The following is a 16,391-nucleotide window of genomic DNA, read 5'->3' as shown; positions in this document are numbered from 1 at the left end:
GATGCTCTTATGCTAAAAACTGACAAGCAAAACTCAGTTGTGCAAGGAGTGCTGAAACTAAGTTTAGATGTATATGCTTCTATTCTTACTGTCTATACTTTAAATAAATGAAATGAATGTTAACACATCTTAATGATCATTAAGACAACTTATACTTAAAAAACTAAAGAATGTCTGTGGCTAAGAACAGAATATAGAATACAAAAATATCAATCCCTTCCAATGATATCAAAATAAATGACAAAAATGGAATCAAGACATCTGAGTTTCAGATCTTTCTCTCTTCTAAATAGCACAGTTGTTTACAAGGAGATGGGCAGTAAGATCCTTCAAAATAAAAAAAGTTTCCTTTCACCTCAGCACTCCAAAAAGATATGTATTCTACCTCATGTGCTAGGAGAACAAATCGTACTTACAGCTCTTTTCATAATTATCTTTCATAGCTATCTTTTGGCAGATTGTTTTGCAGATTTTGTTTAGAAACAAGCTGGAAGAAATGAGAATAGCTAATCATCAAATTCACACAAAGATCAAGCTTCAATACAAACCAGTACACCTTTAGTTAATAACCATACCTGAAAATCCCCAGAGAAGCTGTTGGGCTAAAATATAATCAAATTTATTTAGAAAACATCCATTCAATTACATATTAACATACAGAACAGAAAATATTTAAACAACTATTAACTACAAAAATACAGTACGTATCTTGGGAGAGAAAAAAAATAGATCTGGTTATTTTTTGCAACCCCCAAAAAAAAAAAAAAAAAACAACCCATAACCTATAATCCCAAAGAAATTGTGCAAAAAACATGTATATTCGGCAACTGTATTGGGAATCTCTCTGATATAGTTTCTAGTTATACAAGTAAAATTCCTGAGAGGTAAGATCTTAAAACCTGTACTGTAGGTATGCCTTACTCTACTCTGCCCTGGTGAGGCCTCACCTGGAGTACTGTGTCCAGTTCTGGGCAGCCCAGTACAAAAAAGACAGGGATCTCCTGGAAAGAGTCCAGTGGAAGGCCACTAAGATTACAAAGGGCCTGGAGCATCTCTTTTATGAGGATAGCCTGAGCAACCTGGGTCTGTTCAGTCTTGAGAGAAAAAGACTGAGAGGAGATCTGATCAAGGTCTATAAATATCAAAGGTGCGGGAGGCAAACAGACAAGGCCAGACTCATTTCAGTGGTGCGTGGCAACAAGAAAAGAGGAAATGGCCACAATCTGAAGCACAGGAAGTTCTGCACAAACATGCGTATAAACTTCTTCACAGTAAAAGTGCCGGAGCACTGGAACAGGCTGCCCAGAGAAACAGGTTGTGGAGTCTCATTCTCTGGAGATGCTCAAGACCTGCCTGGATGTCTACTTGTGCAACCTGGTCTAGGGAGTCTGCTTTGGCAGGGGGTTGGACTCAGTGATCTCTAGAGGTCCCTTCCAACTCCTAAAATTCTGTGATTCTTACAACTATGGAAAATCCTAGAATACACATAATTGAGGAGGAGGTGGAAATAAAAAGTAGGCCACAAAAATTCGCAAAAGGTCACCTGAAAGTCCTTGGGCATTTCTAGATATAGAAAATTACATTTCTACATAAATATGACAAGTAAGTCCTTCTAATCAATAAAAAGCATATCACCAACCAAGAACAAGTCCCTGGAAGAATGCAGGTCAAAGAAACAGTTAAATGAAGATAGTAGGAAGTCAGGCCTCAAATGCAACCCAAATCTTTCTAGGAACCAGATTCACAGACCAACCCAGAAAGTGAAGAAATGTCCTAGAAGAACTCTCAAAGTGACTGGGTTATGAATACACAGGTTGGATTTTTTTTCTTCCTTTTTAATCTCCAGTTTCTGTTTACAGTGTGTTTAAGCTTACAGTATACCAAAACCTTGTTTCAGGTGATTTTATGTTTTTTGTTGTTTTTTATTTAAGCACAGGTTTGAACCGTCTTGTGATGAGATGCAAGTGCAGAAAAGTAAATTCAACTAACACTGTCCAGAAAAAAGGCAAAAAATTAACAGCGAAAGCAATTAAACACAGAAGCATCATCAAACAAAAGCAGCAAGTTTTCTGGTAAACAAACTATTTGCATAAAGATCAGAAGTATTTCAGTAGGTCTGTTCTGATACAACCAAAAGTTACAAATAAAGACTCAGGAAATATTTAATGAAATGATATGGTCTACAGCATGCATCCAGCCAGATGATTAAGATGGTTTCATCTGTTTGGCTTTTTATAAATGCATCTTTAGAAAGCATGGATGTAATCACTTGTAGTTGTGAGATAAAAGATGATCCATAATAATTAAAAAAAAAAAAAACAGAACCATGACATGGCTATTGCATATTATGATAACTTAAGACATGTAATATATAGAACTCAGACAATGTTAAGAGAAAGAATATTATATGTAAAAAACTTGCATAGAGGTATCTCCTATTAATTCTTTAATTGTAGCTTTTTATCTATCTTTAGATCTCCCCTTTTTTATTCATTCATAATTTTTATTTATGCCACTTCATTCAGTCTACAGCTTTTCATTTGTTTTTTTGTTTGTTTGTTTGTTTGTTTTTTGAGATGATTAACTTACCAGTGTGAACTCAATTTCAAAGACAACAAAGAAAACGAGTTTAGAACTAGTCTGTTCAACAATTAGCAATCTATTTCACTTTATGAGTTTACAAAAGACATTACCTCTGCTTTTGGCAGCTTCTTTCAAAGCAGCTAGAACCTCAGGCTTCAGGTCATCAGAAAGTAACCTCCCTTCAAGGCCAGGAAAGAGTGATCTAACACAACATTTAAAAAAATAAATAAATGTTTTCAGCAAAGCATCTAATTCACATATGCTTCAATACAGAAATTACCAGAATGGTAATCATCATGGTAATTGTTGAATGCAAAATAGTCACTTATATATTGGGCTGTCAGTGGATATTTTCCTATAAAAAAGGAAATAAGAACTTAGGAAAGAGAGCAGTAAGAAACTAAATTTTCCAACTACTCTTCTTTTCAAAGCAAGTATAAGCAAAGCTTCTCTTGATAGAAAAAAATAACATAATATTATTTTCACGTATTTGTATTCTAAAGAAAGAAAAAAAAATAAAACATCATGTTTTATTTCCCTTAAGGATTATCAGAAAGAAGAAAAAACACATCATGTAATTCCAGGACTTCACAAAAATCCATGTATTCAGACACTGGTCTGTGTGCAGACATTGGTTAAGACTATTGTAACCAGAAGTAGTCCAGATGTGGCCTCACCAGGGCAGAGCAGAGGGGGAAGATCACCTCCCTCAACCAGCTGGCCATGCTCTTTTAATGCACCATTGGCCACCAGGGCATGTTGTTGGCTCATGGTCAGCCTGTTGTTCACCAGGACACTCAGAACCTTCTCCACAGAGCTCCATTCTAGTATACCAGCCCTTAATCTGTAGTGATGCATGCAGTTATTCCACCCCAGATGTACAACTCTACACTTGCCTCTGTTGAAATTTATAAGTTCACTCTCCACCCAACTCTCCAGCCTGTCCAGGTTGTCCTGAAAAGCAGCACAGCCTTCTGGTTTGTCAGCTACTCCTCCCATCTTCGTGACATCAGCAAACTTCCTGAGGGTGCTTTCTAATCCTTTATCCAGATCACTGATGAATATATTGAACAAGACCAGACCCAGCACTAATCCCTGGGGAACACCACAAGACACAAGCCTCCAACTAGCCCTCTGAGCTCTGCCAGTCATCCAGTTCTCAGTCCTCCTCTCTGTCCATTATCTACCCCACAGCTCCTCAGCTTACCCACAAGGATCTGAAAATCAATGAAAGGAAAAGGAGGGGTGGTTCCATACACACAAATGGGAGACAAGGAGGAGCAGCTAAAGGTTAAAAAGAAAAAAAAAAAAAAAAAAGCCTAAGTTATCTCATACTTCAATATAGCCTTTAAATGTAATGTACTTCCTAATTTGACATGTATCCTGTGGCACTCTGTTAAAGCCTAGATCACACTATTCTTTACAAAGTTATAAAAGCAAGTAGCTTTCAAACTTTTCAGATGAGACACATGCATACAAACATTTATACTAATCCTGACATCAAGATATGTTTATGCAATATTTCATTACAGTATAGGCTGCTACATATCATCTTATATGCTTATAAGTATGTAACAGTCTGAAGTTCTTCAGCATTTAAACTAAAAAGCAATTTTTAAAATATTAAGTATACCTGGGAAAATCTTCTGAGGTTATGTAAACAATATCCTGTTCTGACACAGATGAGGAAAAAGAAATAAAATTTCCATTCTGTAGTGGCAAAAGCTCCAATCCAATGAGTTCACTGTACACTCCATCAGAAAGCACAAACTGAAGGAGGTGAAGCTTTTCTTCAGCAGGTCCACTGTGCCCAGATTTCCTTAGTACTTGCCGTACAACTGCAGGAGTCACTTTTTTCACAGCTTTAATACAAGTAGTAAAATGCACTGCACTAGCAATATTTGCTGGTACCTTGGCAATCTGCTTCCCTGAATTCTGGAGGTAGTTGAGAACAGATTGTGTGTACTCCAAACTCTCATCCATTTCAGAAAAGTACACCTGTTCCACTTTCATCCACTGATTACTCACTGAGTAAATAACTGTATGCTGAAGCAGCTCTTTAAAGAGAGGTACTACAATTGGTTTCCAGGGAACCCTGATTTTGTTCTCATCAGGCCATAAACCATAAATTCTTTCAGCTGACAATGGAAAATCCGAATTCTCCTCAGTCTCCATTCGTTTGATAGCTTCCAAAATAAGGGTGCTATATGCCTTTGGCACAATATTCACCACAAGAAGATCATTCCACAAAGCTGCTGGATCTCTCCATTGATCCAGCTCTCGCCATTTGATACTCCTTCTATTGTCTGTGAGACCAAAGAAACCACTAACATGGACTGGCAGACCAGTTTTGCTTTCTTCACCTGGAGGCAAAGGCAAGAAACAAAATGCTCTTCCTGAGAAGTCTGCTACAGCTCCTTTATCCTTCTCATTACATGATAAAGGCATGGCTATTCCAATAGTAGGAACAAATTTCAAGTCATCTGCTAAGCAATCCAGGTCAGTACACATTCCTCGGCCACCTACACAGTTACATACTAACCAAGACGTTTTCTGTGCATCCTTAACACTCTCATCTTCTAGAGCAATATTTACATGGTATGTCACACACGTAATGCTATTGCTTGGAACTCCCTTACAATACTGATTTATTGCTGTTCCTAAGATTTTGATAGAGTTGGGTCTTTCATGTTTCAAGGCTTTGTTCTCGCTAGCAGTCACTCTAAAGATCAGCTTCTCTGTTCCATCAGCCTCTCTAACATGCAGTGAAACATCCTGAACACTCTTTAAGAAGAGCAACACTGTGTCAGCATCTGCCCTGAAGGATTCAAACAGTTCCAAAACCTTCTGTTTGTCATAAACATTGCTGCTCAGTTGGGACGGCTGTAATCGAAGTGGGAAGCGAAAAAATGTACCAGGAAAGTTTCCATTCTTAAAAGTTTCCTTAGTGCTGCCAAACACACCAATAAATGGTGCAAATTGGTCTGTAAGTTCATTGATTTCCTTGCTGTCTTCTTTTAGATTCCAACACTGGCCTGATTCATGAGGTCCAAAGAGGGTTTGATGGGGATCCAGCATTCCAATTTGGTCACCACTGAAAATGCTAGGAACATCTGCATAAATGAAAACCAAAATATATTAATAACCCTAACATAGCATTTTCAAATACAGTTTTATAGAAGTAATTTAGTAAGGGCAAGAACACAAGCATTCTAAAACAACACTGAACTTAGCAAAATTCTGATAACATAATTCAGTATTTATTGACAGGAAGAAACAACCACATCCCTATTCTGCAATATATAGTCATAAAACTATCTGAATTTTAGCAAATAGAGAGCAAGATAAAATGGAGTTTTTCCCCAGCTGTATCCTTTGACCTTTAAAATACTTTAAGAAAATGTACTTTGCCAAAAATAGATCCTATTATATTCATACTTGGCAGATCTTAAGGGCCAGCACATTTAAAATGATAACATCCCAGTTACCAAATCACTGAATGTATTAACTTAAACTAAGACTTTATGCACGCTGTACTAAGTAAAATATGATGAGAAAAAATCCTGTGCCTTATTAATTCCCTTCATAAGAGGCACAAGTTAAATATGTTTTTGAGCAAAATTTTGTCTTTATCCTGTATTATTGTAACTACTACGAAGGCTGAAGGCACTATTTACTTTATCTACTTTTTCACCACACATTAATAAAACATTCCAGAAGAATAATGGATTTCCATACTTCATTATTTTTATTTTTGTCTGGGTTTGGCGTGGCACAGATTTTTTTGGAAAATCTTTCTCAACTGTAAACACATATAAAACTCTTCATTACTTTTTAAAACGAAATAAACATCACTGCTTATTACATAAAGAACTTGCACAAAAGTTTTGGTCTAGTGACCAATTTAGACTAGATGCTTCCGCTTGTATATCCACCCTATATTACAGCCTTCTATAATGTGAGCTACAGCACATAGCTGAAATAATCATGTAGAGGAACATTCATTTCAATATAAGGGAATAAGTACACAATAACATTAGTTGAAAAAGCAAACCTTCAAGTCTTCAAAACAAAAAAGACGCCTTTCTAGGGTTTTAGAAAAACATCAGTACTCTTTAGGGAAACTTAGGTAAGGACCTTACTTAAGAGATACCATACAGATAGTATTATATCCTTGATGAATACATAATTAAAAAATTTTAAATGGTAGCATTTTAAAATATCTACTGAATGTACCTGTTATATGATAAACTGAATTAAAGCCAATCCCAAATCTTCCAACTTTCAGGGGATCATCTTTCTTCCTGCTTCTAGCAATTTCCTGTATACCATGCCAGTCCTCAGGCGTGAAAACTGCATCATTGTATGCATAAAATGCTGGCCCTAAAATAAATAGGCAAGCATTAAAAAGATGACTGAAGAAAACTATTCACTGCTGAAAATTTCTGGAGAACAAATTTACAAAACTGAGAAAACATTTCTTTGAAGTATGTGCCTGCAAATTTAATGGGGAAGCAGTGATTCAAGCTGACTTCAGATTATCCTTGGTGATGAAATGAAGGTACAAATAGAAGAGTAACAAAAAACAGAAGCAAGAGTTAAGAGTTACCACTGCATACGGTACTATTTCCCAGAGAAATAAACCTAGAGATAGACATACATCTCCAGGAAAAGTGACTTAGAATAAAGAACATGAAGACTTTCTTAAACAGAATATCCGGAAGCACTTGGAAAACTGCAACTGACAGCTTGCAAAAGGACAGTATGGCCTTCAATACTAAAAATTTGCTTTGGAAAAGAATTGTCTACATTATAACTTAGATAAAGCATTTAGCAAGGTTGAAGCAGCAACTGAGTCATCCCAATATAGTCAACTCCATACAGAAAAAAAAAAAAGAAAATCATAGAACCACATATGTACCGAAGAATGGACAAAATCAGTACAAAGTGTATTCACCCTGATATTGTGCCATGTCCTTGGACCACAGAGTTTCTGTTCCATATTGAGTCTCATCATATAAAAACCTAACCTCTGTGGCACCAGCATCTTCTGCATTCTGAATCAGCTCCTGACAACAAGAATAAAAAAAAAGAAACAAAAATAAGGTGTGATGCAATAGTTTTATGCATATTGCTTCCAACTGAAGCAGTAGAAAATAACTATAATATTCTCAAGTATAACAGCTGTCATACCTTTCAATCAAAAGCATCTTATCCAGCTTACCTGAATGAAAACAGATACTATAAAAGGAACATTCAGACAAATACTATAACCATGATTTGAATTTGGAGCTCAAATATCACACAGAACCAGTATGTATGCAGTTCAGAAGTAAACTACTAAACTGTTACTATAAGAACTATAGAACTATTTTCCCAAATCAGAGTTATACAACAACTCTCAAAATAATGCAAGATAGCAGAAGATTGAAAAAAAATAGTCAAAGTTTATTGTTAAGACCATACAGCTGTCAGACAGATACCAATAGTTGTGAAGGGGTAATATACAGCACACTTCTTTGCATTAGCTAAATTCAATTTAAATCAACATTTCACAGCAGTGAGGTGCAAGACATTTCTGAACTATATCTCTATATCTCTTTATATCTCTATAAATAATGAAATCTAGAGAGGTCACCAGTCAAAGCCCTTTGAGTAGAAAGAGACTTATATTAAGACTGAATATTTGTTAAATAGCATTAGTAGCAGTGAGAGCCATGGAAAAATCTCATAACTGAAATGTCAGTAAAGTTGTTTACTATGCTAATTATAAACTATATCGATAAAATATGCCCATCTAGTACCATTTACCATAGACTCATCAGAATAATTATGAACAGTTGCAGAGTGAGAACTTCACAAAATGCTCTATTTATACTGGATCACCAGTGCATGTCAGGACTCCAAAAATGTGCCAGATATGTGCCTATGTGTGCGGGAGAATACGTAATTAAGTTTTGCACAAGAAGATCCCTCATTTGAATTGAAAAGCTGTCTAGGTAGGTACATCACACCGAAACATAACATACAACATAAATTTTCTTCAGTAATTCACAACAATAAAAGGGTTGCCAGCGAGGTGAGTGTTCATGTTGGATTCTAATATATTGTTGGCAGCAATGAATAGTAATAAATAAGTAACAAACTCATAGATATCTAGCATAGAGCTTTCATTTAAAGCAATAAGCCCTCAGTTTTTTACTGTATGACAATATATTCGATCCAAAAGGTGCATTACAATTTAAACAAAATATATTGTCAGTTCTACATCATTTAAAATCAAGACAAGATAGCAAGAAAAAACACCCAGTTTAGCATATGCTTTAAACAGAATCGCTACATGCAGCACTTAATTAAAATAATAATAATAATAATAATAAATTCTTATAAAAGAACTAAAACAATCATGCAAGAAACTGCAGAAGAAGTCTCTAGAAAAATGGAATAAGCAGGGAAACTTCCAAGTAGCCAAGGATTTCCATTCATTCTGTGACACACTGGATCTGCTACGTCTGACTTTAACAGCAAGGTACAAGAAGAATATTAACATTGAAGTCTAATTTAACAGGCCAGCAAAATACCTAGTAATAAGCCATTCTTAACAGTCAGTTAACTCTGAACTGTAAAAACATGAAAAGATGAACATTTATAATATTAGGTCTACCTGCCTGATTTCTAAGGACATTATCCTACTTTTTTTTTCAAGCAGCAATGAGAAACTGAGCTTCACTTTTTAAGAAATCATGAACCCTTAATGATGCAAATGAATCTTATAGATTCAACTAGCATTCAGGAATACACAGTAAAAATGGTAGGTGTCCATTCGTAGGATGGGTACTCTCAAAAAATATACCTGTGACACAAGCTGCCAAAACAACTGAAAACATCTGTAATTTAAGTATTCATACTAAAAGTAACTAACTTCTTGTCCCATGGTTGCAAAGAAAGCCTTCCAAGACAAAATCTTGGAAGATTCTTTTGTCACCTGCTTTATCAGTGCGTTTTCTATAGACAGATATGCATCTGCACCAAATCCCATTCTAGTCAGAACCTAGAATTCCTACATACTAGAGAAATAAACTCCCTACTATCCATGAGGCATTCTGGACAAGAAGTACAATATTCAAACATGAAAGAGTCACATGAAATGCCCTTCAAAAGTAAAACTGGCGCTTCAACACGTTAGCACAGAAAGCTACAATAAACGAGACATCTTTTCTCTTGCTAAAATTATTGAAATAAGAGTGAACTGGACAGCCTGGTCTAATGGTTGACAACCCTGCACATAACATGGGAGTTGAAACTAAATGATCATCATGGTCCCTTTCAACCCAGGCCACTTTATGATTCTGCGAATTATCTGTGTTTTCATTAGTCCAGAGTAAAGTGAGGTAAAGCCCATCCTACCACTTCCCCATCTTATTAACTGCAAAATTTTATCTTTTAGGTCAGTGCTGTGATGTTCAACCTTTGGCTTCACACATAATACTCAGCATTCAAACACAGAGCCAGCACACTTCAAGGTCTCCTAGACAAATTATAAAGCATGTAATGAACACTAACTTCAGTTTAGAAGAAAATCTGGTATTCATTTGCTATGATAACCTATTTCTAGAATAAAAATATTTTTATGCCCATAGAAAACCAATGAGCTTATTATTTATGTTGCTTCAAAACAGTCTCCCAAAAGTTACTCAAAGATGTTTTTATAAATGTACTTAACCTAATTATGACACTCTGTGATACCATAGTAAATCATTGAGAAAAAAACGTATTTATTTAATATGAAATTCTATAGCAAAATTTAATACTAACTTCTCAGGTTCGCCCTAATCTTATACTAACCTAAGTCCTACAGAACTGCATATACTATTATGTATTTTTTTTTATAGTTTACAGCAGAAATGAAAAAAATTGCAAGAAAAATAAATATTTTATAAAGCTCACTCACATACAATTAAATCAAAGATTTCATGACATAAATTAACATCCGCATTTTATCTTTTTTATTAATTATAATGGCATTGGTGACAAGCAAGCTCAGAGACTATGTTAAACCAAAAAAAAAAAAAAAAAAATCACATCTCACTTTGCTTTATAGAAATAGAAATATTTATCTACTGTACTAGAATGATTATCTGATGAAGTCAGATTTCAATACTTCAGTTCTTCCACAGAGATTTGCTGGGAAGCATTAAACTAATAGTAGTGTGTCATGCACATTAATTTCCTTCTAAAAATACCATTTATTGTATACCTTAAGAATCTGTCCTCCTTCTGGGTATCTTCTTAAAATATCCTTAAGAAAATCAACAAGTGGTGGAGTTGTTTGTCCAAAACGACCTAAAGCAGGAACAAACAAACAAAAACATCTGTGCATTATTCTACAATGCATTTACTTTCAGGTTTAAGAAAAAATACCAAACAATTACTTTAAATTTTGTTTTACATTAACTTAAGACCTGATACTATGACATCTTAAAAAAAAAAAAAAAAAAGTTGATGTTAATGTTAGTATGAAATTTCCTATCTGGGTGAAACAAACTGGATAGCTAAGGCTTCAGGTCATTTATATCCCAGTTCCCAACTACTGAAAGTTCAAATGCAACAACTTCTAAAGGACTTCTAAAACTTCTAAAGGACAACTATTTTTTAGACTGTAGGACAGCATTCTAGGACTCTAAATATTTTAGTGGCTGAGATGATCCTTTCCAACATGCACTCACACGGCATACTCTGTCTAGTGTAAACTTCCTGTTGTAGCACATTGTGGTGCTGGCCTGGTGTTAGCGTGGGTGCTACCTGGGCTCAGCACAGGAGGGAAAGTCACAGAAAGCTGCTAACAAGTTTTGAAGTTCTGGTGAATAAGCACTCTACAAACTCCACGGTCAGCCCCTGCGCTAAGAAAAATAATCTATTACAGAATGAAAGGATCAAATTTCTCCAGTTCTCAACCTCCGATCTAAAGAACAGCTTCCTAAAACCAAACTTGAGATGAACAGTAGATGTAATGCCCACAGGAAAACTGGCTAGAGCCTATTTCCACCTATCACTTCCCTTCAAAATTACTAATGTAATGGTTATGTCTCTCTCCCTCCTGCATATATTTGTTTATCAAGTACACATATGCAAACACACATTACATGTACTACGGGAAAAAGACATGACAAAAAGCAATGGAACAAAAAAAAACACCACAGCATCCTCCTCAATGCGGAAAAAAAAGTGATGGCTACAAGATCTACTTTCTGCAAATGACCCGTTCTAAGAAAAAAAATCTCAGAAGTTATGCACACAGAAGTCTGGTGTTAAAGCCTTCAGATCCTTCAGAGTGACCTACATAAGTGTTCCGGGCTAGGAAAAGTTAAGTGCTTTCTCTAAACATGGAATCCTTACAGTAGTGTCTCTTTAGAAAAATATCACAGCCAAAATTCAAGCACAAAAAACTGCAACAGTTTTTCCTTTCCATGAAGGATTTCACAGGACTACTTACAATGTATTCCCATATACTTGTATGACTAAAATAAAAAAACAGGTTAGAAAGAGGAAAAACCTTTTTTTTTTTTTTTTTTTTTTTTTTTTTTTTTTTTTTTTTTTTTAAGTCTATCACAGCCATATACCAAATAAGAAAAATGTTTCATCCATAGAACCAGAGTCCATTTTCACAGGTGTTTTTGAACCATTACGAGTTCTACTGCAAGAAAACACGAACTTGTAGCTAATACACAAGTACCTTACTTTCCTCTGTCACTAGAAAACCACTAGAAAACCAGTTAGTAAATCTGTGGTTTACTAAACTAAGAAATGCAGCTTTTTTGTGACACCAAATAAAATATCTGCATGAAAAGGACTTCCTTCTTCGTACACAAGCATGCTTTATTCCCTTGTAAAAACAAATGGATACTTATAACATACAAGAAAAAAACACTGCTTCCCATTTAAAGATAAAATAATTTCTATTAATTCCAGACTAGAAAATTCCAGATTAGAAAATGTTTGGACCTTCTAGTTCATAAACAGAGACATATATTTTTCATACCTCCTCCTTTCAATGCTTCTGACTGAAGCTTTAGAAAAATCTGACTTTGAGACTTTTGAAGATCTAGAATCTTGGTATCATCAGACAACTGAAACAGAAAAACAGATCTTGGTCAAAACACTCTGCAATGTACATATTCTAGTTTAGTTCTATTCCATGCATACTTATACCATGAAGCCTGGCTTTAGCTAGAAGCACACAAATACTCTGCAACAGCTAGTATTCAGTTCAAGCAGTACTTCAGACTTTGTGGTCTAGTATGGCTTTTTTTCCTAATGCCTGTCTGGTGGTGCTCAGGTGATGCACTGGTCTGACAGTAACAAGACCAACAAACGGCTGCAAATAAATCAAGTAGAAAAATGTCTGCAGATGCCTACTAAGTGCAAACTACAGCCTCTTTTTGTATTTGAGAAGCTACCTGGGAACTTCTGGAAGCACGCAGTTACCGTGCTAATCTGCGTGCCCATAAAGAAAATTAATATACACAAGTAATTTTAAACTAAGCTATATCACTCAGAGTAAGGAAGACAAAAAGTGTAGAGAAAAGTATGTCATTGAAAGATCCCACAAAAACTTGACAATTTCATCGCACTTTTACCTCAAACCAAGGGAGTCACTGGGAACACTCCAGAGAAATAGGGGCAAACTAAGCAACAAACTCCTCAGCAGCCATTGGGAAAAACATCATGGTTTTGTTATAGTTTTAGTCTACTATGGGAGTCCCAGTCATACGACACAGCACACAGATACAAGGGGAAAACAAATGTATAATTGCTGTAAAGTTGTACTGAGTTAATTTGAAAACCAAGCAATTGAAATTAGTCTCAGCTTATACTAAACAAACAACTTCATTATGTGAAGTTGTAATATTACATCAGCTTCAGTTTACAGTAAAGTTCAGGTCTACTTTCTCTTTTCAGTGGCTAAAAACAAATCACAAGGAAGACATTAGTGCTCACACAGGGATGCTTACAAACAAAATACATTCAATAAGCAAAATATTCCAGTCCAGAGCACTTAGCCATAATTTTAAAACACTAATTAGAAACACGTTTCTTTTCAATTACATCAGTTTTAAGAAATCTTCACAGCAACAGTACGCTTACTGTAAGATCCTACATAAACACTACTTCAGCTGACCGTGTCTCAAGATGTAAAATCACTTAGACTGGGTATAGGATAGCTTACAATTCAGTAAAATAAAAAAGAATCCAGAAAACGATGTAATCCATCACCAAATACTAAAGGGAGAGAATAACCAACTTTTCTCAGGTGGTATTTCTGTACCCAAAACACCAGCTGAAACTAGAATAATTAACTTGTTCAAATTAATAGATTAACACTACATTATTGGAACAGGCTGCCCAGGGAGGTGGTGGAGTCACTGACCCTGAAGGTTTTCAAGAGAAGGGAAAATGTCACACTTAGTGACATGGCTCAGAGCAGTCACAGGCAGGGGATGATGGTTGGACTCCATGATCTTAGTGGTCTTTCCAACCTTAATGATTATGTGATCCTATAAGGCACTGTGTGAGAAAGAAATACTGGACATTTTTTAACGTCTGGTAGCAGCTGTGATGGAAAAAATGACACAGCAACAAAATAAAGAATTAAAGATAAAATAAACAAGCACTTAAAAGTTTCAGAAGGAGTTTTGAGATTACCACAGTACGGAATGCCTGCTAACATTGATATTTCTAAATATTAACCTGAAACATGTATCTGAGAACAGTTACTGCTGCCTGCTTACTGACTGCTCCTTGCCCAAAACACAGAGGGCAGCGTCAGACAGAGCAGCACTGGTATCTTGGCTTCCAGATGGGTTTTAGAAAGTGATACACAGAGCCCCTTTCTCCCAAAACAGGAAGGCCTGAAGAGCACAAAATCAAGGACAGAAAAACCAAGCTAGAAAATAAAATACGTACTACATGGATAATTGGTTTCAAAACTCAAAGCACGTAACAGAGGGCGTTCCTTGAGCAGTACAGCTATGATCACCCGGCTTTGAGCATTCCTGTGCCACACCGAAGCCCAGTTCCCAGCCTGCCCTCCCCACCCCACTTCCAGGCAGCACGGATGGAGCTCACCAAGCAGCGCCGAGCCGGGGACCTCCCGTCGATGCTTTCCACAGCACAAGGTCATTCGTTCATCCCCCTCTCCCACGTGCCTACATCTCGAATTCCGCCCCTCCCTCACCTCTCTCCCGCAGTGCCACAGCCTCTGTCGGGCAGCAGGGAAGCCGGCTTCCGCGTCGATCCGCGCCTTCACGTCGCCCACATCCGCGGAGGGAGGCAGCTCGAACGTCCTGCAGCCCAGGCAGCCATGGAGGACGGTGACCCGGGCCAGCCTGCGCCAACACAGAAACACAGCCTGAGGAGCGCTGCCCCAGCGCCCACCCGCAGCCCCTCACGACCTGCAGGCCCGAGGCCGCCGCCGGAGCTCCCGGCCGGGATGCGTGGTGGGATGGCAGGCCCGAGAGGAGAGGCTGTGGCAGCGCCTGCACCCGTAACCTCGTCCCGTCCCATCCCGTCCCGCCGCCACTCACATGCCGCAGCGCACAAAGGACCGTTAGCTGCCGCCGCCTCTCCCCACACGGGGAAGGGGAGGGACCGGGCGGCGGCGGGCGGGAGGGGCTCGCCTTGAGCTCTGCGGCGTGAAGGAAGAGGAAGAAGGAGGAGGAAAAAGTGGGACTAGTGGGGAAGACGCCCTAAAAGCAGCGGTGGCTGCCGGGGAGGGGCGAGCAGCGCGGCCCCTGTGAGGGTGCCCAGCTCCGCGCAGGGAGGCGTCGGGACGTGGAAGCCGGTTCTGGTCCTGCTGCTTCCAGCCTTAAACAGCAGCGTCTCCTCACTTCTCCCTTACTTCATCCTCGCTCACGCAGTGCCCAGCATCCAGGCCCAGCAGTCTTAGGGTTAATAAACCCCACGTTTCTGAAGAATACGAAACACAGGAGGAAACCTCATTTTTTTTCTGTGAATCGCTTGCTTAATCATGAATACTTACTGGTATTGATCATCCACTTTATCCCGTGGGGCTTGTGCCTTACAAAACCTGTGGAAAACACACTTTCCTGAAAATAGGTAGGAAGAGCTTACTCCAATCTCTCAAGGTACAGAAGCAAAGTCTGCAGTGGTTGTTTTCACTCAGCCTGTACCAAAGCTCAGTGATTGCAATATGCTCATTGCAAAAGTTCTGTAACTGGATGTTGATGGATGGAGGAAACAACTTAATGACCATCCGCACAGAAACAGCTTAAGCACTCACTGCATGAGTCTAAAAGGGCAAAGCCTGTTTCCAATCTCTGACGCATTTTGTGAAGGTGAGGAGCTGCCATTGATGAGAACTAAGCAACAATTTGGAACTACAGTTAGGAAGTTTGTTGGAAAAGACCTTAAAGATCATCAACTCTAATAACCCTCCACTAAATCATGTCCCTGAGCACCAAATCCAAACAGTTTTTAAACACATCCAGGGATGGTGACTCAACCACCTCCCTGGGGAGTCTATTCCAGTGCTTAACAGCCCTTTCTGTAAATAAGTTTTTCCTGATGTCCGACCTAAACTTACCCTGGTGCAACTTGAGGCCATTTCCCCTTGTCCTGCCACCTGTCACCAGTGAGAAGAGACCAGCCCTGCTCTTGCTGTAAGCACCTTTCAGATATGGAAGAGAGCAATAAGGTTTCCCCTCAGCCTCCCTTTCCCCAGCCTGAACAGCCCCAGTTCTTTCAGTCTCTCCTCATAGGCCGTATTTTCCAAGCCCTTCACAAGCCTT

At 37.9% G+C, this 16,391-nt stretch overlaps 1 protein-coding gene across 1 annotated transcript in view; it reads right to left on the bottom strand.

The window, feature by feature from the left end:
- The window catches only part of SACS (sacsin molecular chaperone), a 28,779-nt gene extending 13,882 nt beyond the window's left edge, over nucleotides 1-14,897 (bottom strand). Inside the window, exons 1-7 of the mRNA XM_042838884.1 lie at nucleotides 14,819-14,897; nucleotides 12,623-12,710; nucleotides 10,841-10,926; nucleotides 7,541-7,652; nucleotides 6,820-6,966; nucleotides 4,217-5,696; nucleotides 2,694-2,785 (exon numbers count right to left, since the gene is read on the bottom strand). Coding sequence (XP_042694818.1) covers nucleotides 2,694-2,785; nucleotides 4,217-5,696; nucleotides 6,820-6,966; nucleotides 7,541-7,556 — 1,735 coding nt within the window. The 5' untranslated portion in view covers nucleotides 7,557-7,652; nucleotides 10,841-10,926; nucleotides 12,623-12,710; nucleotides 14,819-14,897. The remainder of the gene's footprint in view (nucleotides 1-2,693; nucleotides 2,786-4,216; nucleotides 5,697-6,819; nucleotides 6,967-7,540; nucleotides 7,653-10,840; nucleotides 10,927-12,622; nucleotides 12,711-14,818) is intronic.
- Nucleotides 14,898-16,391: the final 1,494 nt, after the last annotated feature.

The sequence above is a fragment of the Centrocercus urophasianus genome, unplaced genomic scaffold (genome assembly GCF_019232065.1).
Source record: "Centrocercus urophasianus isolate 14NV4802_14NV808 unplaced genomic scaffold, USGS_Curo_1.0 seq_9, whole genome shotgun sequence".
NCBI classification, from domain to species: domain Eukaryota; kingdom Metazoa; phylum Chordata; class Aves; order Galliformes; family Phasianidae; genus Centrocercus; species Centrocercus urophasianus.
This window is presented reverse-complemented; position numbering and strand designations above follow the sequence as displayed.